Here is a 24,883-nt window from a genome sequence, read left to right on the forward strand (position 1 = left end):
GAGTTGACAGAAATTCATTTATTGTAAAAAATTATCAGTCGGGTACTGTACAAGGATGTCCTGCCCCACTCTGTTGCACTGTAACACACGTCCTCTCAGGTAGGATTCTCAGAGGGTGTTTGCTTTGCGTATAAAAATACGGAAACACTTTCTCTGTGAACTTGTGTGAGAAAGAGTAAAGGGGTGTATCGTCATCAGCAGGGTCAAAGAAAGACACTTGGCCCTTGTCCCAGTCCAGCTGCACTCTGACCCTCTTGAGTTTCTCTGTGACTGTCATGGCTGTTGGTGGTGAGGTCATCGCTCTGTACTCCCTGTCTCGCAGACACATGGTCCAAAACCCGTTCTCCGGCCGGGCCTGGACCTCCGCATTCCTGGTGACAGACGTACAGGCCACGCCCAGAATCCAGTCGTTGTTACATCCTGTATCCACTACCCAGCAGTGGCTTCCTGAGCTAAGCCCGGTCATGCCCAGGACCTCTGCACTCATGTGGAAGCGCTCAGGGTTGTCAGGGAGATGGTGAGGCTGGCTGGTGTACTGAAGGGACGTGAGGTCATGTGACAGGAAGAGGCAGGGGTGGGCTGTGTTTGGGTCCAAGGTCACAGGAGCTGAAGAGGAGGAAATAGGCCAGAGACTGGGTTAGAGACAGGAAAAGGGTTTGGGTCACCACTGTTTTAGCTTCTCTCCGCCAGGTTAAAATGCTGTGGGAGTTAACCTCCTTATCTCATCTCTGTTAACCATTGAAATTGACTTACTGTATTCAACATGCAGAAGCACTTTCTTCCAGACTCTGTACTTGAGATTACAGAGGTGCTTGGCCACATCAATCAGCGCCCCTGAAATTGTCTCTGGACCCTGCCCTGTGCACTGGGCTCTGAAATGACAAAATAATACAATTGTCCTGTTCAGTATTCCAAAGCAGAGAGAGGGAGGAACAAATACAATGTTAGACAGAGAGAGGTGGGGGATTTCAACATACCTCTCTATAGTGGCTTTAAAATTCTGAAAAACAAAGAAAGTGTAATATTGTGGCTGAATACATTTTTTTATCCCATCCTCTCCTCAAAAATGATTATTCTGGCTTTATTTAATTTGTGTGTAATGTGTAAATTGTGCCAGTACAAACCTGGAGCAATGTCATGTCTTCAGCATCTGTCATCTCCTGTGTTATGACTGTTATAGTCTCTTTGAGGTATATCATCCCTGCTGCAGCCTTTGTCACCGTACTCTTCATCAGCCCTATCTTCTCCTCTTCCTCCTCCTTCAGAGCAGCTAGCCTCGCTGCCTCTTCATCATACAGGAACTGGTGGAGTTCCACAAACAGATCCTTTATCTGCCTCTCTGTCTCCAGGGCCTGATTCTGAGGGGCAGTTAGAGCACAACTTGATGGATTTGAGTTCATTTTAATGAAAAGGAAACTGAGATGACATCTGTGGAGATTACCTTAATGGGCTCGAGCATCTCTTCAGAGGTTCCCTTCAGTCTAATGAGGGAGTCCAGAGTATCCTGTAAGGTTTTCAGTGCTACGTTGAGCTCATCCTAGAAGTCAGAGGGTATTCTAACATGAGKTTTTTTATGAAAGCAGCAAGCTGTAACTCGATTAAATGTCTAGATTCAATTATGTGAAATAAATTAACAATAGGTTCAATGCCAGGTGTGTCGCTTGACTAAAATAACCCTTTCAATACCTGAGATAATTTACTATGTTTAAAGATGTTTTACTCTGCAAACACACTGTATGTTCATCAACCCACTCACTGACGTACAACCAGCAGAGCAGATTTTATCCCATAGGAATGCAGATATAATACTTTAACACACTTTGGAATTTCTCTGCTATATTTCTCTGCTAATACTGTACACTCGCATATACTGTCAGGATAGACCTGATTAACAGCATTCTACTGCCAGGGGCCACAGGCTCCTTACATGAGAAAATGGCAACGTTAACTATGAAAAMAGACATTGCCAARTTATTTCATGCATATACATACTAGAGTCATTTCAATTATTATTCAGTCTCTCACCTTGCAATCCTGTGCTGCCTTCTCTGTGGGTACGCAGTCATGGTTCTTGTGTATTTTCGAGKCTTGGCACACTACACAGACAGGCTGCTTGTCCACCAGACAGAAGAATCTGAGTCTCTCTCCATGTAGACTACAAAGYACACTGTTCCCCTCCGCTGAGCTCTGAATCCTGCCCTGTTGCAAAGCTTCACAGAGGTTCTTCAGWGCCAGGTTGGAGGGAGGGGTGCGCTTGGAAGCTCTTCTCCTGCAGACAGGGCACTGTCTGAGGGYTGAGGTGTTCCAGTAGCATTGTAGGCAGGTCTTACAAAAGCTGTGGCTACATGGTAGGAGGACAGGGTCCCTGAAGATSTCACAGCACACAGGACAGGAGAGATCCTCCTCTGGGAGACASACACTGGATGACATGTATGTCTTCACCTGATCAGGTACCGGGAGTCTGTGAAGAAGATATCCTCTGGCTTAAACAATACTACATTCCCATGTCAAGCATATAAACGTGGAGATTATTTACTTTGTCTTTCAGAAATCACCTCCCTTTTGATTTTCAAAACAGATACTCAAAGTGCCTATTCTTCCATTGTTCTTGTTGTAATGCCAGACCTTAAAAGTGCAGGCTGTTTCCTGTCTGTTGAGTTGTGTTTGTGTGTGACTCCAGAGACACACAGTACTGCGTGACAGACAGCAACGTGAAACAGGAAGTCGAGCCCTATTGGTCACATGTGGAATAGCTGCAAACTGGTTTAGCCTAGAAYCTGTTACATGTTTTGAATAGCAACATTGTTAAAGGTTGTGGATAGAGATACACAATCAATAACKTTAAAMGCCTTTRAWAGACTGAAAAGTGAWAGATGACTGTCAAGATATATCTCATGAAGCAGRAWGAAAATATGATCAACCAAAATTATTGGTAAAATCATCATAAATAAAATTGGYCTCACATTACATTGTGTTCCTAAAACATATRTATTTACATGGTTATAACAAAGGCAGGTACAATGTAGGCCTAACGTAAATRCCATACACATCATTACACATTGTATACAACTGTTATACCTGTTTGTACCTTGCACTATAYTAATAATTTGCAAATAAAACTTACAATGGGGATAACTGTGTAATCTAAAGCAATAATTATATGCCAGTGCTTTTGACACCAATGAATGCTCATATAGAGCAAAGCTTCAAAAGGTATTCCGTAGGCCTAATCTTCCCCTTCCACAACCTCAATGGCAAACCAAGTTTCTTCCCCAAAAGCCTGTGCAGTTTCATTGCATTTACCAAGGGGATGMAGAGGGGTTCACAGGGGGAGAAAGGGGTTTGGAGGGGCTAGCCTGTGTTTCCCTTGAAAACTCAAGGTTTCAGGATATTGGTTAAAAACAMATCAACCATCTGCCTCCACCTCCAGTGTGGTATTTTAAATATTTGTTATTGTTGCTTGGTGTCAATATCAAATCAAACTTGATTTGTCACATGCGCTGAATAAAACAAGTGTAGACCTTACTGTGAAATGCTTACTTACAAGCCCTTAACCAACAGTGCAGTTCAAGAAGAGTTAAGAACATATTTACCAAGTAGACTAAAATAAAAAGTAATAATAAAAAGTAACACAAGTGACTATGCATAGATAATAAACAGCGAGTAGCAGCAGTGTAAAAAAGGGAAGGGGGGGTCAATGTAAATTGTCCGGTGGCGATTTTATTAATTGTTCAGCAGTCTTATGGCTTGGGGGTAGAAGCTGTTGTGGAGCCTTTTGGTCCTACACTTGGCACTCCGGGACCGCTTGCTGTGCGGTATCAGAGAAAACAGTCTATGACTTGATTGACTGGAGTCTCTGACAATTTTATGGGCTTTCCTCTGACACCGCCTATTATATAGGTCCTGGATGACAGGAAGTTTGGCCCCAGTGAGGTACTGGGCCGTTCACACTACCCTCTGTAGCGCCTTACGGTCAGATGCCGAGCAGTTGACATACCAGGCGGTGATGCAACCAGTCAGGATGCTCTTGATGGTGCAGCTGTAGAACCTTTTGAGGATCTGGGGACCCATGCCAAATCTTTTCAGTCTCCTGAGGGGGAAAAGGTTTTGTCGTGCCCTCTTCACGACTGTCTTGGTATGTTTGGACCATGATAGTTCATTGGTGATGTGGACACCAAGGAAATTGAAACTCTCAACATCAGTGTGGTTTGTAGCTTGTGTATCACTACATGGGATTGTGACCACTTTATATTATTGTGGAAAATCTATGAACATTCATTAGTGGCTTGATGACAATGATAATTTCAGGCTACTCACAAGAGATTTTATTGTAGGATGCATGCAGCTATCACTACACCACTCAGKGACTATAGTCGTGTAACTACGCATCTCTGGAACACTCATTCATCTCTGGAACAATCTCTTCATTCAAAGACTCAATCATGGACACTCTTACTGACAGTTGTGGCTGCTTTGTGTGATGTATTGTTGTCTCTACCTTCTTGACTTTTGTGCTGTTGACTGTGCCCGATAATGTTTGTACCATGTTGTTGTTATGTTGTGTTGCTACCATGCTGTTTTGTCATGAGTTGCTGCCTTGCTATGTTGTTGTCTTAGGTCTCACTTTATGTAGTGTTGTGTTGTCTCTCTTGTTGTGATGTGTGTTTTGCCCTGTATTTATATTGTACTTATTATTATTATTTATTATTATTACTATTATTTTTTTATTTTTTTAATCCCAGGCCCCGTCCTCGCAGGAGGCCTTTGCCTTTTGGTAGACCGTCATTGTAAATAATAATTTGTTCTCAACTGACTTGCCTAGTTAAATAAAGGTTAAATAAAATAAAATAAATAAAATGGCGAGATCCAAATCACAGCATCCTATCCGCTCTCTCCACGAGCCTAGGATGATGTATCCCCCTTTTTCCTCCAGTCTTTCGTTACCATGGGGATGACGTCAGGTTGCACCACCGATTCGGCCCAGTAGTAGCAGGAGAGGCGGGTCCATGAGACAGTCAGCTGGGTAAGAAGACAAAGAGAGTCCTCCAAGCTCAGTACCTTCTCGTTCCACCGTCGAATCCTCACAGCTAACGCCCTTCCTTCCATCCAAAATGCGCGAAATAGTGCATCTGCAAGCCGGACAGTGCGGAAACCAGATTGGAGCCCAAGTAGATTACTCTTCTCTTGTTTGATATCAAATAAATAGATTGCTCATCTTTGGGGATTTGCATTGCGATCTAGATTAAACCCTCGTATCTTGTCTGGCGTAAGTGAGCGTAGCTAAATTAAGAATGGCCGCTTGTAATCACCCATAAGACTGCATCCTCGATAGGCTAAAATAGCCTATAGGCTACCATGGACGAAAAATGCATGATCATTCCTGCACAAGATAAACTACATTAATCGATGTGTAACGAATGACATGTCCTTGAAAATTTTTTATAAAAAAAAATTGTTTCCGCTGATTCATCCCAATGGTTATTTGGGTCTTGTGAATATGGCTTGAAGGGAAAGATATGTAGCCTACTATAGAATACCACCTCCCTCTTATGACATTACATGTTCAACCTGATTAATATTCGGTCTAAATGGCATTTTAAATCTTAATTTGAAAGCATTTACGATAACATAATTATGTAAAGGGAATATTTAATGCCAAGTCATCATGCTATTGTGTTTGCTCTTGAAAAAAGGTAAAATGTCCATGCAACAGAAAATACACACATGCACTTAATTATTTCTATTTATATTTAAGTCGTTTTATATGGATGTTTCTGTGTATTGCTATTGACTGCATCTCTCCCCCTGTATACCCTCCCTCGTTCGCTTCCTCTCATTCTCCTCTTCTTTCTTTCATTGTCTCAGTTCTGGGAGGTATCAGATGAGCATGACATGACCGAACTGGCCACCGACCTTGGAACAGCTACCTGCAGCCTAGACAGGATCAAATGTTGTACTACAATGAGGGCCTCAGGTACGTAGGATGCACATTATATAGCATTGCATACATGAACCACATAATGTCTCCAATTATTTGAAACATGCGCAATAAAAACTGCTGTTTAATTAGGAAAAATTAACTGATTACACTTATACAACAAATAGTACATACATAAAACATGTATAGCAACAATAGTTTCAGTATCCCAGTATGCCCAACATTTCCCTATTCTTATTTTATGTACATATTCTTATTCATTCCTTTACACTTGTGTGATAAGGAGTTGTGAAATTGTTAGATTACTTGTAGATATACCGCATGGTCGGAACTAGAAGCACGAGCATTTCGCTACACTCGTTTAACATCTGCTAACCATGTGTATGTGACAAATAAAAATTGATTTGATTTTATATTGATTTTTCAGGTGGGAAGTATGTCCCCCGTGCCATCCTTGTGGATCTGGAGCCGGGCACCATGGACTCTGTCAGTCTGGCCCCTTCGGCAGATCTTCAGGCCAGACAACTTTGTCTTTGGTGAGTGGTTGTGTGTTCAGTGCAGATATGAGATTTGGTGGTAGGCAACTTCTAAAATCTTGTCCAGGAAATAATGGGTGATAACACTTCTGTCTGCAGGCCAGAGTGGAGCTAAACAACTGGCCCAAGGGCCACTACAACAGAGGGAGCAGAGCTGGTAGACTCTGTCATGGATGTAGTGAGGAAGGAGGCAGAGAGCTGTGACGCCTCCAGGGCTTCCAGAGCTCACCCACTCCGTGGTGGGTGGACTGGCTCGGCATGGCACCCTGCCTCATCAGCAAGATCCGCGAGGAGTACCTGACCGCATCTGCATGACACCTTCAGCGTGGTGCCCTCTCCCAAAGTGTCCGACACAGTGTGGAGCCCTACAACGCCACCCTCTCTGTGCATCAGCTGTGTGGAGAACACAGATGAGACACCTTCTGCATCGACAAGCAAGCCCTCTACGACATCTGCTTCCGCACTCTCAAGCTCACCACACACCCACCTGATGGAGACCTCAACCACCTGTGTCAGCCACCACATCAGTGGAGTGACCACCGCCCTTCGTTCCCTGGCCAGCTCAACGCCGACCTCCGCAAACTGGCTGTCAACATGGTGCCCTTCCCCCGCCTGCACTTCATTCGCCAATGCTGCTCGCCCCCCTCACCAGCAGGGGAGCCAGCATACCGCGCCCTGTGTCCCGTGAGCCTGAGCTCACCCAGCAGATTGTTCGACTCCCTCAAGAACGATGAGCGGCCTGCGCCCTCGTCACGGCCGTACTGGCCGTCACCGTGGCCGCCATCTTCCGTGGCCGCAGTCCTGAAGGAGGTGGACGAGCAGATGCTCAACGTCCAGAACAAGAACAGCAGCTACTTTGTGGAATGATCCCAACAACGGAAGACAGCTGTCTCGGACATCCCACCCCCGCGCCCTCAAGATGTCTGCCACCTTCATCGGCAACAGCACAGCATCCAGGAGCTTGGTCAAATCGCGCGTCTCTGAGCAGTTCACTGCCATGTTCCGTCGTAAGGCCTTCCTTCACTGGTACACCGGAGAGGGTATGGATGAGATGGAGTTCACTGAGGCTGAGAGCAACATGAATGACCTGGTGTCTGAGTACCAGCAGTACCAAGATGCCACCGCTGAGGAGGGCGAGTTTGAAGAGGAGGGAGAAGAGGAAGCCGCCTAAACCATTCAGTCACTCAACTGCCAAACAGTCTATCACTCCCCTCCGTCCTGTGCCCAAAGCACAACTTGATTGATTTAAGTTAATGTTAAAGAAAAGGAAACTCAGATTTGTGATAATTAAATGAATGTGCTCAAGCATCCCTTCAGCGGTTCCCTTCAGTCTAATTAGTGTCCTGTAAGGTTTTCAGTGCTCATCCTAGAAGTCAGGATATTCTAACATGAGGTTTCTTATGAAAGCAGCAAGCTGTAACTCAATTACTAGATGTCTAAATTGAATTATGTGAATAAATTAACAATGTGTTCCAATGCTAGGTGTGTTGCTTTACTTAAATAACCCTTTCAATACCTGAGATAAACATTTGTAAACAGAGAGAGAGAAAATCTTTCTGTAAAAACACTATCAGTCCATCATTTGACCTGCTGGTTGTACATCAGTAAGTGGCACTGACGTACAACCAGCAGGTCAGATATCCCATAGGAATGCAGATAGAATACTTTACACACTTTGGATCATGGTAGGTAAATTATGGTGCATTGGGGAAATGTTGTGTGCGGGCAAAGAACTGCTGTATTTCGAATGGTGCTGTATTTCCTTTCCACAGAATACAGTACCGTACTGTATTTTTGGATCGCCAAAAACTTTTTGTTTATGGCTCATTAATATATTTTGAGGCGTACCTTGTAAGAGACCATTTTTTTCACCTGTTAGTGAGAATGCTGTACCAATCTAACTCCTATGTGGTTACAGTGCTCCATCAATTAAAAATATATAGGGGATAGATAAGAGTGGTAGCAAGTCTTAAATGTTTAAGCATTTTGCCATGTCCCTTTGGCCTGTTTTGCCCTGTAGTCGCTGCCGGGTTGGAAGCCTTTGTTAAGGCCTCTAGAAGTGCAAGTGATACAAAACACCAAATATTCATTGATATGCTGTAATGTATTTTTTATTTCACCTTTTATTTAACTAGGTAGGCCAGTTGAGAACAAGTTCTCATTTACAACTGCAACCTGGCCAAGATAAATCACAGCAGTGCGACACAAACAACAACACAGAGTTACACACGGAATAAACAAACGTACAGTCAATAATACAATACAATAGAAAAAGTCTATATACAGTGTGCAAATGAGGTGGTGAGGGAGATATGTGTGGGGGTGACCAGTTAAATATACCTGCTGGAGCGTGTGCTACGGGTGGGTGCTGCTATGGTGACCAGTGAGCTGATATAAGGTGGGGCTTTACCTAGCAAAGACTTGGATGACCTGGAGCCAGTGGGTTTGACGACGAATATGAAGGGAGCCAGCCAACAAGAGCATACAGGTCGCAGTGGAGGGTGGTATATGGGGCTTTGGTGATGAAACGGATGGCACTGATAGACTGCATCTCCAATTTGCTGAGTAGAGTGTTGGAGGCTATTTTGTAAATGACATCTCCAAAGTCAAGGGTCGGTAGGATAGTCAGTTTTACGAGGGTATGTTTGGCAGCATGAGTGAAGGATGCTTTGTTGCGAAATAGAAAGCCGATTCTAGGTTTAATTTTGGATTGGAGATGCTTAATATGAGTCTGGAAGGAGAGTTTACAGTCTAACCAGACACCTAGGTATTTGTAGTTGTCCACATATTCTAAGTCATAACCGTCCAGAGTAGTGATGCTAGGCGGGCGGGCAGGTGCGGGCAGCGATCGGTTAAAGAGCATGCATTTAGTTTTACTTGCATTTAAGAGCAGTTGGAGGCCACGGAAGGAGAGTTGTAATTGCATTGAAGCTCGTCTGGAGGTTAGTTAACACAGTGTCCAAAGAAGGGCCATAAGTATACAGACTGGTGTCGTCTGCGTAGAGGTGGATCAGAGAATCACCAACCGCAAGAGCGACATCATTGATGTATACACAAAAAAGAGCCGGCCCGAGAATTGAACCCTGTGGCACCCCCATAGAGACTGCCAGAGGTCCGGACAACAGGCCCTCTGATTTGACACACTGAACTCTGTCTGAGAAGTAGTTGGTGAACCAGGCGAGGCAGTCATTTGAGAAACCAAGGTTGTTGAGTCTGCCGATAAAAATGCTGTAATTGACAGAGTCGAAAGCCTTGGCCAGGTCGATGAATACGGCTGCACAGTATTGTCTTTTGTCGATGGCGGTTATGATATCGTTTAGGACCTTGAGCGTGCCTGAGGTGCACCCATGACCAGCTCTGAAACCAGATTGCATAGCAGAGAAGGTACGGTGGGATTCAAAATGTTCGGGGATCTGTTTGTTAACTTGGCTTCGAAGACCTTAGAAAGGCAGGGTAGGATAGATATAGGTCTGTAACAGTTTGGGTCAAGAGTGTCTCCCCCTTTGAAGAGGGGGATGACCGCAGAATCTTTCCAATCTTTGGGGATCTCAGACGATACAAAAGAAAGGTATTACCTAGCAGCCAACCTGCTTGCACCAATCCCATGTAATTACAGTAAAATACTGTGAAATACAAACCCAATCTCCCCTCAATGAATGTCATTCATTAATTATGATTACAGTAGCATTTACTTTTTTACAGTATAATACCCTAAATTCTATGGTATTGTACCATGTGTCATTACACAGTACTTATTTTGACACTGTATTTAAATTGCAGTAGTTCTACTACAATATGAAATACATTAACTTACTTACCCCTAGCTGCCTGTAAATTACTGTGAATGTTACAGCAACACCTTTACAGTGTGCACAACATCAATGCCAAACCAGGTTTCTTCCTGTGAAGCCTGTGTAAATTGTTGGATTTACATAATGGGAGGGGGCTTCACAGGAGGGACTACCTGTTTGATCACACTGGCAGGGTGTTTCTCTTGACCACAGTCGGTTTCAGAATATTGATTTAATAATAGCCTACTACCATCCGCCTCAATCTACAGTATGGTATTTTAAATATGTATTTTTTTGGTTGGTGCCAATATATCATYAGTCCACAGTGTGTGGTTTGTATCTTGTGCTTCACCACTCGTGATTGTGACCACTGTGTTACTGGGGAAAATCTCTTGTGTACATCATTAGTGGGTTGATGACAATGATACCTTCAGCTCACTTACGAGAGTCTWTTTTACTGTAGGATGCCTGCAGCTATCACTACACCACTCAGTCAGTAGGGTCGGGTGACTGCGCATCACTACACCACTCAGTCAGTAGGGTCGGGTGACTGCGGGTCGGGTGACTGCACCATCACTACAACACTCAGTCAGTAGGGTCGGGTGACTGCGCATCACTCACACCACTCAGTAGTAGGGTCGGGAGCTGCCATCACTACACCACTCAGTCAGTAGGGTCGGGGACTGCGGGTCATGCACTAACTAACACCAGTCAGTAGGGTCGGGTGACTGCGCATCACTACACCACTCAGTGAGTAGGGTCGGGTGACTGCGCATCATCTGGAAACGACTCATTGAATGAAGACTTCCAAATAACAGCATCCTATCCGCTCTCTCCACGAGCTTAGGATCCCTCCTCTCCTCCGGTCTTTGGTTACCATGGGGATGACGCCCACCGATTCGGCCCAGTAGTTGAAGGAGAGGCGGGCCCATCAAGCAGTCAGCTGAGGAAGAAGAGAAGAAGCGTCCTCCGGGCCAAATCTCGACTGCGGTCTCCTCACTGCCAACGCCCGTCCATCCATCCATAATGCGAGAAATAGTGCATCTGCAAGCCGGCCAGTGCGGTAACCAGATCGGAGCCAAGGTATCATTGTTGACTCCTTTGTATTTTACCAAGAAAATAGATTGCTTCATGTGAATGATTGCAGGCAAGCTAGATAAGCCTCTTTTTTTTACCTCTGCGTAGCAAAATGAAGAAATACCGCTGATAATCCACCCATAAGACTTGTAGAGAAAGCTGGTGCAGGACTGTGTGCATTATCGATTGGCTATAATATAACATGCATGAAAAATGCATGGTCATTCCGTGCACAAAATAAATATGTGTATAAGAGAAATAGGCTAAACAATAGCTATATCCGATTAATATCAGTTTGAATCGCTGTTGCATATGAAATGGGCAGATTTGTTATTGTTGCTGCTGACTCATTCCCAATGGTTATTTGGGGTCCCTAAATGGACCTGCGGTGGAAGGGAGAGATAACGGTACGAGAATATCTTCCTCTCCTCTCTTTTATGACACAACATATTCAACCTGATTAATATTTAGATCGAAATGGAATTGTAATGCTTCATTTAAATAATTTAGAGGCTTACATAATTATGTAAAGGGAATATTTAATGCAAGTCATGCTATTTGTGTTTCTCACAAAAAGGTAAATGTCCATGCAACAGAAAAGACATTGCATTATATCTATTTATTTATATTGTATATTCTAACTTGCATTTTAAATGGATGCTTCTGTGTATTGCTATTGACGTGCATCTCAACTCCTCTCTCTCACTGTCTCAGTTCTGGGAGGTGATCAGTGATGAGCATGGCATCGACCCAACTGGCACCTACCATGGAGACAGCGACCTGCAGCTAGACAGGATCAATGTGTACTACAATGAGGCCTCAGGTACAGTATGCACATTATATAGCCTTGCATACATGAACCACTAATGTCTCCCAATTATTGAACAAACAGAAACATGCACAATTGATTAAGGACTTGTATTACATGAAAACAATCTGGCATTCAGAAGGTACCCTATATCAACAAATTTTCAGTGCAAATATGCACAGTAATAATTGGTGTCAGTGACGCCATATTTTATTTTCTTTTCAAGGTGGGAAATTGCCCAGTGTATCCTGGTGGATCTGGAGCCGGGCACCATGGACTCTGTCAGGTCTGGCCCTTTCGGACAGATCTTCAGGCCAGACAACTTTGTCTTCGGTGAGTGGTTTGGTTTGGTAAGTCAGTTGAAATATGAGATTTGATGGTAGACTCTAATGTCATCTTGTCCGTCAGTGAAGTAGTGGTTTATGACACTCTTGTCTGCAGGCCAGAGTGGAGCTGGAAACAACTGGGCCAAGGGCCACTACACAGAGGGAGCAGAGCTGGTAGACTCTGTCATGGATGTAGTGAGGAAGGAGGCAGAGAGCTGTGACTGCCTCCAGGGCTTCCAGCTCACCCACTCCCTGGGTGGGGGTACTGGCTCTGGCATGGCGCACCCTGCTCATCAGCAGATCCGCGAGGAGTCCTGACCGCATCATGAACACCTTCAGCGTGGTGCCCTCTCCCAAAGTGTCCGACACAGTGGTGGAGCCCTACAACGCCACCCTCTCTGTGCAATCAGCTGGTGGAGAAACAGATGAGACCTTCTGCATCGACAACGAAGCCCTCTACGACATCTGCTTCCGCACTCTCAAGCTCACCACACCCACCTATGGAGACCTCAACACCTGGTGTCAGCCACCATGAAGTGGAGTGACCACTGCCTTCGTTTTCCTGGCCAGCTCAACGCCGACCTCGCAACTGGCTGTCAACATGGTGCCCTTCCCCGCCTGCACTTCTTCATGCCCGGCTTCGCCCCCTCACCAGCAGGGGGAGCCAGCGTACGCGCCCTGTCCGTGCCTGAGCTCACCCAGCAGATGTTCCGACTCCAAGAACATGATGGCGGCCTGGACCTCGTCACGGCCGTTACCTCACCGTGGCCGCCATCTTCCGTGGCCGCATGTCCATGAAGGAGGTGGACGGGCAGATGCTCAACGTCCAGAACAAGAACCCAGCAGCTACTTTGTGGAGTGGATCCCCAACAACGTGAAGACAGCTGTCTGCGACATCCCACCCCGCGGCCTCAAGATGTCTGCCACCTTCATCGGCAACAGCACAGCCATCCAGGAGCTGTTCAAGCGCATCTCTGAGCAGTTCACTGCCATGTTCCGTCGTAAGGCCTTCCTTCACTGGTACACCGGAGAGGGTATGGATGAGATGGAGTTCACTGAGGCTGAGAGCAACATGAATGACCTGGTGTCTGAGTACCAGCAGTACCAAGATGCCACCGCTGAGGAGGGCGAGTTTGAAGAGGAGGGAGAAGAGGAAGCCGCCTAAACCATYCAGTCACTCAACTGCCAAACAGTCTATCACTCCCCTCCGTCCTGTCCCCAACTCCATCCCTTCATCCTTACCATCTGCTTTCTCTSAAGAAGGCAGATGTTCCTAAATKAATTKAATGTTTTTCCACATTAGACAGTGATCTTACCAGATAGTAGTAAACTTTTGACATTATTTTGTTGTTGTATGTTGGAAATCCACTGAATTGTTTCCATTTTCCTACATTCATCTCATCATTGCTTTGCGGAATTAAAAGCAAGTGATTTTAAAGTTCAAATTAAATTGGTACTTACTCTATGTTTTTATTGTTTTTATTTGATAGGTGTTATAAATAATTAATATGGTCTTATATAGACTTGATTACTGTACCACATGACATTTAAATGACACACTGGGTTAAAGTCAGCATGTACAATTACAGTATGTTCACATACTGTAAGTTATATCAATTTGAAGCCATGAGCCCAAAATGTCAAAGGTAAAAGCAGATTTACAAACCAGAAAAGGCCAACCACAGTTGGAAACTGGGTTTGTGAGGGAGCATTAACTATAGGCTGAAGACAAACTGCACTGCCCACTATAGGTTCATGCCAATGAGTTAGTAGCACTAAACTCTGCATTGGAATGCATTCCTAGAATGTAATAACAGGCAAAATGAGACTGACGTATAGTGACTGTTAAAGACAGAAAGACTTGGCCGCATTGTTTTCAGCAGTCATCACTTCCCAGCTCCTGCAGTCAGTTGCCGCTGGCTAATAATTCTGACTGAAGCTATTTTGTCAATCACAGCTTCACCGAAAGCTGACTAGTAAGGTCTGCATGCTGAGCAAGTGCGTTATTTCTCATACACTTCACACTCACCATTTTAGGGATGTYTGATACATGATGTCAGCTGATACGATGCTCTGTCTTCTGCTTTTCCCCTCTCGTTAATTCCTYATAGAAGTCTGGTTGTGTTTTCACAAGAGAGAGAGAGACAGAAGCAAGTCTTGACATCATCTGATCAAAGTCCAGCACTGATTATGCAAAGAAAATCTACTGAGGTGGCCAATTCTAAAAATGACTATTAGTATTTATTTAACATGTAGGCTACAATAGATAAATATGTCATGACATTGTGTAACAACTCTACATGATGAGAATTGAATCCCATCATAGGCTTTKCAAMWTACAAACAGCGTACTGGTAAGAACACACATAGAATATATGATCTAATGTAGTATYACATTTCAGCCMATGTTAAATTAATGTAACAATTCTGAAATACTACAATASAATTATTCAAATGTAAACAATCATTCATTTTGTGCTTAAATATGATTAATAATGACATAATTATTTGTTCTGCACACAGTATCCGCAAACAGCGAATATCCCACTGGGAGAAATGTTTTCTAGATAATATTAGCTTACAGTGTCAWTATCTGTAAAGCTGGATACAGGACTGATACAGGACTGATTCAGTAGTGAGACATGTATTGAGGTAAGTAATCAGTGTAAAAATCTAGACAATGAAATGCTTTTCTGACAATCAATAGTGGTTAAACAAATATTATTGCACGCTATACATTTAAGTAATCTATAAAAAAAATTATACAAACATTTACATTACATTACAATATCATTTTTTGCATGTATCAAGGTAGCACAGGTAACAGCAGTCTGCTTACAATTATAGCAGATAGACTGTATCCAGTCTTTTAGTAGCTGTTGAGAGTACCAAAATTGCCTAGACAGAGGACTGAAATACTCAGACTGAAATGTATTTACCAAAGACGAGTATGAGCAGGGACTGAATACTGGTCTTCTTCCATCTAGTGCAGGTGATGGTTTGTTTCCTCTTCCAGTATGACCATTTGAATGATTGTGTACATGTCTATCCCATTCARATATGCCAGTGCTATTAAATAACACATCATAGAGAAAGCAGTCAGAGCCTCATGGACCTCAGTTCTAGTTGTTCTAGTTACAGGCTGTGGTATTTGTAGTAGCTATCCCTACGTCTGTGTCCGGGTTCTGTACTAGCACTAGTCCATGTGCTTGCAGTACGTACAGTACAGTGCCTGGGCCCTCCTCTTCCAGGGCTAGGTGCTGTGTACCTCTCGWCCCATCCTGTATCTGTCAACGTTGTGTCATGACCCTCTAATATCTAGGTAATCATCAGCTCTTTAGGTGGAGCTTCTACAGTCGTCAGGATTTTGCTGTTGCTTGGATGTACAGGACAGGTGTTGAGAGACATCTGAGAGGCTCAGATGAGTCTCTCCTCCTTGGGCAGTTTGAGTGCGTCTGGTGTCTCAACACTGCTGGCCCCCGTCTGCTCCTCAGCACTGGGCCGGTACRTCCCCTCCGTCTGCCTCTTCTTCCTCACCACGCAGAAAAGCCACACTAGCACAGCAGATGCTATGGCCAGCAGCCCCAGTATAACAGTCGGGGCCACAATAGCTGCAATGTTGGGTCCCTAGATGCAGAACAACACAGGGGTAGTAGTCATTCTCACAAATAAAGCTCTGGATACTTCTGGTTTAAGTTCCTCTAACAAMAACARAGATAAAGATAGCAGCAGTTTACTCACTGGGGCAGTTGTGTTAGAGGGTAGACTATTAGTTGTGTTGTCCCCTGTAGAAAACATTAAAGATTACCACTCAGGTCATYGTAATAGTTTGCTACAAGAATACAAATASACCCTCTCTTTGATCAATGTAGCATAACACAATAGGWTTGAACAATGTGKAAAAACAGGTYATTTTAAAATGACACACTGTATACCAAGTGCAGGTGATAGAAATGACACGTGTGGTGCTCTGAGGCAACAACCTACATGTCCACACATGACCACATACCAGAACAACATGCAAATGTAAAAGCATGTATATGAGTATTGTTTGTATTCTTTTTAGTTGTATTGTTTGTATATCGTTGTATTTTCAATTTGTGACTGTATCAGTGTTTTGTTACTTTTCATGTTTTGTGTTTTTTTGTGGACCCCAGGAAGAGTAGCTGCAGCTTCTGCAAAAGCTAATGGGGATCATAATAAACAAATAAGCAAACGTTTTAACACATGAAGTTACTTAAATACAGTTAAGAGTAATTTATTTACAGCCTAGGGGGAGGGGGAAACAAAACAGAAAGGTGGAAGTTGATGTCATTTTTAGATTGATAGATTGACAACATAATAGCCTATTGCAATGCGATGGGATTACTGAGTTCCTCAAGTCCAGTGCTTTTTTTCAGGCACTTTCTCCATGACAAGCCATGTGATTACTCTGTGACATCCCGCACAGTAACTACTTGAATGTRGGAGAGGGGGAGGAGAGGACTTGGAATGCGGCCTTTGCCYGTGGTCAGTGAAGCTCAGCCCCTGAACAGTTTTACTAGTTGAAGTATCYGGAAAAGCACTATTATATTTTGGTTACCATGTCAGTGYGGTGTCAAAGTGATTATTGACTATTAATTCACAGTAGATGTCTTGCTTAGAAAACTTCAACGCCCATTTAGGGATGTCAAACTAAGTTAATGATTGGCWAATGCAAATAGTAAAAYAGTAAACTCCCCCAGGGGCAAAAGTACACCTTGATAACAAAAAACAAGGGTAGGTTGTTTGGGGGAGGGGCACAACTTTTGCTCAAAATGAGACACCGAAAAACCTCCTGTAGCAGTGACAGCCTGATACGYTTATTGTAGCAAACTAACTACAGTTGACATTACAGCTTGGAGGTGTCTGCATTKGAGTGCAGCCATTGTTCAGTGTTGTCCCATTWCCAGAAAAGCAGAAGAGCACTCAGAACAACCAATAAGGGCTGCTTCATCTATTGTTTCTTGCTGGGTAATATACAGCTATAATGCATTGTGAAAACGTTCTATAAGTACATACAACCCCCTTATAACGTCTTACTATCATCTGATAATGATCCTGACTAACAGTTCAGTGCACTGACGAATAGCAGTGTAAAATATAACATATAAGGGCTYATACGTACTTTATAACAARTAATAAAGCATTWCAAATACGAGCATTATGTATTACCATACGTCTATCAGAGAAATCACATGTCCGCATTAAGAAAAGTGGGTGTACCAGAGYTTTTCATWCCAATGGKTCCTACCCAAATCTCTCACGCATTACGAAATATTTGTAYAACCTGTTGGCATGTTACTGCATGCTTTAGTTTGCCTAGAAGTAATGCCTAGAATTGTGTGCAACCTGCTTTTGTGCTTTTGTGCATATCGTTCCAAGCAGTCGTACAGTAGATTGTTTGTCTGTGGTCAGAGACAATCCAGTGTGGTGGTGATGGGGTTATTTCACAAGAAGGATGGGGGGGGGTTGTAGAGGCAGTGACATGACTCACCCACAACCCTGGAAGGATTACTCCCCAAGACCAGGAGTAGGACACTCCCAGCCAGGAGACCAGGCCAGACCGCGATRTCTGGGAGCAGTGTCATCTCCATTCAAACCAATGGGTTCTAAAGAGGGTAGACCATCAGCAAGGGGACRCCTGGACATCAGGTCGGGGTCATTTCATCAGGAGTAGTGCTCAGCAGCACAAGCACACCGGCGTCAGTCTCCAGGGCCGCTCTAGAGAGATGAAGGGGGTGTTAAAGAAAAAAAGAACAGTTCATAAGGAGCTACACTGAGCCYGAGTCTCTWTTGAWACCCCAATGTTATTGAGTCTGGTTCATAAAGTGACAAAATGTAAGAGAAGATGAAATCATAACAGCTTTCTATACTTCATTCTGCATAGAATCATTGTAAGTATCAGGAGAAACAATTATCCCATACCATGACAATACAATATAACATAATGAATCAAGTTATTATAAACATTTCAGACTGTCAGAAACTGTCCAAGCGGAAATTGATAGGGCTTTAGGTAGTCTAGCGGTTAAGAGTGTTGGGCCAGTAACTGAAAGGTCGCTGGTTAGAATCCCTGAGCCGACTAGATTAAAAATCTGTCGATGTCCCCTTAAGCAAGGCACTTAACCCTAATGGCTCCTGGAAGTCGCTCTGGATAAGAGCATCTGCTAAATGACTAAAATTTGACCATAGAGGCAAAATTACAATTGTGATTAATTCAGCACCATGTCGAAACATGACCACCCCCCCCCCAAAATGTGAGTGAGTCCCTTCAAGGCACTTCAAGGCAAGTCCCTTCAAGGCACATTCAGGATCATTTGTTTGAGACATGTAGGCCTATATGCCAAATGAAACGTTTAAGGTGGGCTGACTTAGTAAAACTAGTGGTATATGTGAACAATTGCACCTGTTCAGGGAGGTGGGGAGGGAGGGCATTGAGATAACAAATKACAATTCATAAATCATATTCTTAATAAATGTTGTAAAAGTAGCATCCTATCGAAATAAAAGTAAAGCCTTATAAAAGTATTGTAAATTATAGGATTTATAGTGCCCCATAATTAATTTCCAATAGTTCCAAGCCATTTTATGTAAAGAGAAACTGCACTACTGCTCCACAACAAATTAGTCGTTCTAACAATACAAGAAGTATAGGATTTTATTATAGACAGACCTGTACAGAACATTATACACACCTTTTCACCGAATAATGTTGATATCCGTTTTAGGCAACCGGGATCAATCCAAATCCTTGCGGAAAAAACAACGTCTCGCTTCCGCCGCCTCACCTAAACGAGTGAGTGGGTGAACCGAAACTGGATCATATGTCAGGACGTGTTTATGATTAAACCTCTCCCAAMAATGTCTGAAAAATAATCTGCAAACTAAACCCGATCGCACAGCCGTTTTACTGTCTGAATGGGTTTATTTTGATATATATCACCGTAGACTACCTGTATAGGTTTAACTATGTAAAACTGTTTTTTAATTCCCTCTTCACGTCGCCCCTATGGTCACATGGTTCACTTCAGTCTCGTGTTACAGTACCTGAGCCCAGTATCAACCTGTGGCACAGGAGACAGATACCCTTTGTATGATGAGGCACCAGACTAGTGGACAAAAATCCACCTGCTCAATGGAGCCTACTTCCTCCCATTKCTCATGCTCTYTMACTCATTATGGATSCTTTACTATTAGAGTTCTATGGGACCCTTTCTCAAGTTCTACACTGTTCTATTGATGTGTGTCTGAAGCCTTGAAAGTGTTCATCTACCTTTTTTTCCATCTGCAAAAKAAAKATAAAAGGCTGTGGAATATGTTCAGGCCCAATGAGTAAACACTGAACATTTTGAGAAAYTTWRGGCYGCATTTTTTTAAAYCYKKWWWTTWARGRRMMMMWKKTTYMWKKKRRRKSMWKGKKRRRAWTTKKTTKSMRKTTTWRGRMCYYYWRKKGRRRRSMAWTWWWWWTTTTCTAGCTGACCYTATCCTCAAAGCAAGATAAAAARAATCCTGAAATACCATAARCACAGCTAATCATGGTCCCTTAATCCTTGCCTAATCGCAGTTTCATCTAGGCCTATGCCAGAATGTGACTGAAGACTGGCATAGAAAACACAATCTGATCAATGTATGATTCTATTTCCATGTTTGTATTTGGTGTGGTTGATTGTCAACCCATAACCACCCCAATATTGTATGTTATGTAGGCCTACATTCTGCAGTCTGCAAAAAGCACTGATTAGTCACATCATTATGTGTGCAGAAAGTATCTCTGCCACATAGGTCCTTCGGGTTAATGGTCTCCCATGTATTGACGCACACAACATAAACTTGAAGTATATGTAACAGATGTGAAATGGCTAGCGGTGGTGCGCGCTAATAGCCTTTCAATCGGTTACGTCACTTGCTCTGAAACCTTGAAGTAGTGGTTCCCCTTGCTCTGCAAGGGCCGCGGCTTTTGTGGAGCGATGGGTAACGATGTTTCGTGGGTGACTGTTGTTGATGTGTGCAAAGGGTCGCTGGTTCGCGCCCGGGTCAGGGCGAGGGGACGCAATAAAGTTAAACTGTTACATATACACCATCAATTGCTAGAGCCCTACACATATACACAAATCCACTGAAACACACACAAATGTGGTGTAGACATTATGGGACCAAAAATGAAATAGTCTTGCGACTTTCTTCTTCACTCCAGACTGGAATGTTGTAGACATGTTTCCATCTAAAAGAGTGGCTGAATTTGGTACAGTGGTTGTGATTGTTTGCCTTGGCCAAAGATGGGGGGTAGGGTCGTGTCAATTGAATTTCTACCTGAAACGTTTTGTAATTGCACGCGTCTTGTGGCGTTGTTCGAGCACTACGTACTTGTTGCTTGCCAATCATGCCAGCTTTACTGTTGTTCTACCCAGCGAATCATCGTTTAGAACAGAAAACCACCCGCCCCATTTCCTTCGACATTTTGGTGGCTTTGTGAAATTTACTGGCGGGTGGTTTTTGAAATAGTTGTTTTGAACAAAACTAGTCAGAGGAATATTCCAGATAACAGTAAATACTTAAATTAATGGCACTTTCTTTAAAAAATACAATTTCTGTTGAAATGATTAGCTCATATAGCAGGCTATCATAACAATAAGATATATATATAACTAGTCATTTCAAAATTACACTAAAGCGTAGCTGTCAACCTGCGAAATCAGATGCATTTTTAAATGCAACAACCGAATTTCTTCAGGGATAGAATTTATCTTTGTGTACACTGCGTGAGAACATTGCTTGCTAGTTGCTACATTGTTGAGGCCTGAAACCTTCCCCGGGAAAATTTGCTATCCACTCAGCCAGCGTGTCTGTCACTCGCAGCAGGAACCGCAATAATGGCGAAGGTTCAAGTACTAAATGTCGCTGTCCTCGATAACCCGAGTCGATTCGGAAACCCATTTCAATTCGAAATAACATTTGAGTGCATGGAAGACTTGCCAGAAGGTAAGTGTTGTGCTCACCTGTCGATTAATTACTTTGTTTATTCTCATCTGACGATTTATGGCTAGCTTGCTAACGTTAGCTCGCTAGCTAAATCTCAGACGATTTATGGCTAGTTTGCTAACGTTACATCGCTAGCTAAATTGCCAGTTGGAACATGAAGAAGCTAGCCTAGTTGAGAATCTCGCTAGTTAGCTAGCGCTGAGATTCTCAACTAGACTAGCTACTTCATGTTCAAAAACTGGCAATTTAGCTAGCGAGATAACGTTAGCAAACTTGCCATAAATCGTCAGATGAGAATTAACAAAGTAATTTTTCGACAGGTGGCAAACAATAGTTAATTAATCCCTTATGTCTACTGAACAAAGAGGTGGCTCGTATAAAAAATAATAATATATATATAAAACACATTGTACTTTGTGATATTGCTTAGCAACACGATGGCGTTAGTTGATATCGCTAGTTAGTTGGCTACTTCGCCTATAGCTGGCTAACTTAGCCAGAATGGTGTCCAACTTTTGTTTGTATTTGGTTGGCGGCGGCGGGGAATTCTGACGGAGGTAACTAACGTTAACTTCTAGAACATGCATTGACATGTCCACTTGCCTTTCGCGTTATCTACCCAAACAATCAAATCGTTTCACAGGTGTCATTGATAACAGCATTCTGACCAAAGCAGTCTTCACAGTCCAGCGATTTCCTTGCTTTCTCCAGTTTCGAACCGAGTTTGTGGGTCCGGAAGACAGTGATTTGATTTTATACTTTTTTGTGTTGCAGATCTTGAGTGGAAGATCATATATGTGGGTTCAGCAGAGAGTGAAGAGTATGACCAGACCCTTGACTCTGTTCTGGTTGGCCCAGTACCAGCCGGGAGGCACATGTTTGTGTTCCAGGTGAGTTTTTTWAATTTATAGATGGCAGTAACTAACAATGTTATTTCAGCAGTACTCTGGCTGCAGCTTTCCTTGCCCCTCTTCATTTCTCTYTCTCTCCCAGTGGACCTGCTCTGACTTGGCCAAGGCCAGGCCACTGGTACTTTTAAGATATAATTTACATAACAATGGCCAACTGTGAACATGGGTTAACACCTTCACAAAGCAACTGATTTGATGATGCAGAGGTTGTTGATTCTGTCCTTAGTGACAGCCCTAGCGTTGGAAACCGTTCCCAAAAAATAACACTTAGCTTATAACATAATCACTAGCGACACACTGGTGCTGTATTGGAGAAACCAGATATAGAAACTACACCCTCCCTCTTACCCCGCTCTTCTCCTGCCTTCCTCCTTGCACCTCATCTACTGTATGTTCTCCGTCAACAGGCGGATGCCCCAAACACGGGTCTGATTCCAGAAAGTGATGCTGTCGGTGTAACTGTGGCACTAATCACCTGTACATACCGCGGACAGGAGTTCATTCGTATCGGGTACTACGTCAACAACGAGTACACTGACCCTGAGCTGCGGGAAAACCCACCCATAAAACCTGACTATGGACAGGTAAAGGAGGAAACTCAATGGGTGTGCTTGACTGTTTCCTTCCAGGAAGATGTTCAAGTTTTATTAGTCGTATGTACAGGATACATAAGGTATACACTGTCCAACAAAATGCTTACTTGCACTTTACTTGTTCCCTCCCATCTGCTCTTGTTCATTACCATTCACAGATCTGACAGGACTGTTAAATTAATATTGAGTAAACTAGGTGGAGCTATTGCTTACACCTACCAATTTTTATCAGATCTAAGAAGGGGAATGAATGATGGCAGAGGAGAGGGGACAACTTTTTGGAATGAAATTAAACCTTTGTGTTGTGGAAGGGCGAAATATCCATTAATACATTGGTCTTAAAGTGCAAACTCCGCTCACTCATCAGGGGCACGTGTGCCACAGTACTGCTCAGGCTTTAGTATAATGTAAAAATGGAACATGTCTTATTGCAAATATAAGTACATCTACTGAACAATTTCCCCCTTAATGCTGTTTGTCTTCCAGCTCCAGAGAAATATTTTGGCTTCAAACCCACGTGTAACAAGATTCCATATCAACTGGGAAGGGTGTGCAGAAAGGATGGAAGACTCAGAGAATGTGGATCCTGCCCCCAACTCTATGCTGCCACCATCTTGCCTCCCGGGCAAGGCCCCACCCATAGGGTTGCTACCTGACAACTCTATGGACTGCTTGTAGAGGGAAACATACATATACACATAATCTTTGATCAACCCARGCACTATAAGCAGAAGAATGGACATGGACATTCTGACTTGGATGTACAGCCAGCTTTGCCTTACAGCTGCCCTTAATTCTCAGAAACTGTCAACAACACACTCCCACCTTGGACTACAGTGTCTTGCAACCAAGACAATCTTTCTGGAGTAATCTTTATTATCTATTGGAAGTTTTTCACTTTCATGTTTATAACATGGTGAAAAAAAGTTGTAAAACTAATTCATTCCTTCATTTTTAATACTATCAACATGGCGACAGCTGAAGTTTCCATAGATGGTTAGCAGCTAATTGGCAGAAATACTGATTCACACCAACTAGTCAGCTGTTAATTATGTGATGTAAATACCAACAGAGGCTATGACACTAGTGAAGCAAAATGGAGGAAGAAATGACTCAAGTTGCAGGAAGGAAAATAATGGTGGTATTTTTTTTGTACTTTCTGAGCCATTGTGTTTCAGTGGTTATGGTCCTTATAGCATTTGAGTTACACTTTTCCCTGTTGGTGTTTTGGGAGACTTTTGGATGGGGGGGGGGGTGCTAATAATGGTATGTACATATGTTTATTTTCCTGTGYGCMATTTTGTTTTTGAAATAAATATCTTTTTGTTATGTGATGCGTGTGATTGTCCCTGACAAGCTTTGAGACGTGATGAAAATGGCAGATGTTGGAACTCTAGGAGAATCACCTTTTTTCAACTTTGAAGGGTTTTGCATTGAAAATAATGGGTGGAGCTTCCTCGACTTTTTGTTACATTCATAAATATCTGTAGTGTAGTGTGCTCACCTATAGTGCACATTTCGAAATTGATAGCCTGGCTTGCTTGTTGACATGCAATTTGAATTACAGCTGTGTTCAATACAAAATTTAAAAAATGTTAACATGCAAATCTCCCCTTTTCACTGAATCATGTTCTCTTGTCATTGACTTCAGAGTTCACTGAATGTAATTGTAATCCTTTAGTGAACGGTTTGCTGAAAAAACATGCATGTATGGACGCTTGCAATTATTGACAGCTATGACTCATTTTCAGCATAGGAGATAATGGCAAAAGCGGTATGTGAATGTGGGCTGTCTGGTGGTAAAATCTGATATCTAGGACGATTCGTGCAATATGACATATTAGAACTAAATGACACTGGTTTCCTTACMAGTCATACTAACAACATTTACATTTTTGTYMAAT

At 43.1% G+C, this 24,883-nt stretch overlaps 3 protein-coding genes and 2 pseudogenes across 3 annotated transcripts; 3 read left to right on the top strand and 2 right to left on the bottom strand.

Moving 5' to 3' along the window:
- Nucleotide 1: 1 nt before the first annotated feature.
- On the bottom strand, nucleotides 2–14,595 carry LOC112071487 (zinc-binding protein A33). The gene is made up of 7 exons (XM_024138938.2): nucleotides 14,506–14,595; nucleotides 2,026–2,461; nucleotides 1,442–1,537; nucleotides 1,125–1,358; nucleotides 978–1,000; nucleotides 754–872; nucleotides 2–606 (listed from the first exon to the last, which is right to left on the bottom strand). Exons 2-7 carry the CDS (start codon nucleotides 2,428–2,430, stop codon nucleotides 35–37), a joined length of 1,449 nt encoding a protein of 482 aa, XP_023994706.1. The 5' UTR covers nucleotides 2,431–2,461; nucleotides 14,506–14,595; the 3' UTR covers nucleotides 2–34.
- LOC112071488 (tubulin beta-3 chain-like) lies at nucleotides 4,992–7,950 on the top strand (annotated as a pseudogene).
- LOC112071490 (tubulin beta-4A chain-like) lies at nucleotides 11,188–13,941 on the top strand (annotated as a pseudogene).
- Nucleotides 14,596–14,694: 99 nt separating the features above from the next.
- crb3a (crumbs homolog 3a) lies at nucleotides 14,695–19,602 on the bottom strand. Its single transcript, XM_024138939.2, has 4 exons — nucleotides 19,192–19,602; nucleotides 17,991–18,217; nucleotides 16,217–16,260; nucleotides 14,695–16,102 (listed from the first exon to the last, which is right to left on the bottom strand). Exons 2-4 carry the CDS (start codon nucleotides 18,088–18,090, stop codon nucleotides 15,893–15,895), a joined length of 354 nt encoding a protein of 117 aa, XP_023994707.1. The 5' UTR covers nucleotides 18,091–18,217; nucleotides 19,192–19,602; the 3' UTR covers nucleotides 14,695–15,892.
- A 1,338-nt stretch (nucleotides 19,603–20,940) lies between these two features.
- On the top strand, nucleotides 20,941–24,308 carry LOC112071491 (histone chaperone asf1b-B). Its single transcript, XM_024138940.2, has 4 exons — nucleotides 20,941–21,475; nucleotides 22,250–22,365; nucleotides 22,794–22,970; nucleotides 23,466–24,308. Exons 1-4 carry the CDS (start codon nucleotides 21,367–21,369, stop codon nucleotides 23,655–23,657), a joined length of 594 nt encoding a protein of 197 aa, XP_023994708.1. The 5' UTR covers nucleotides 20,941–21,366; the 3' UTR covers nucleotides 23,658–24,308.
- The last annotated feature ends 575 nt before the right edge of the window (nucleotides 24,309–24,883 follow it).

This window comes from Salvelinus sp. IW2-2015, unplaced genomic scaffold (assembly GCF_002910315.2).
Source record: "Salvelinus sp. IW2-2015 unplaced genomic scaffold, ASM291031v2 Un_scaffold1623, whole genome shotgun sequence".
Taxonomy (NCBI): domain Eukaryota; kingdom Metazoa; phylum Chordata; class Actinopteri; order Salmoniformes; family Salmonidae; genus Salvelinus; species Salvelinus sp. IW2-2015.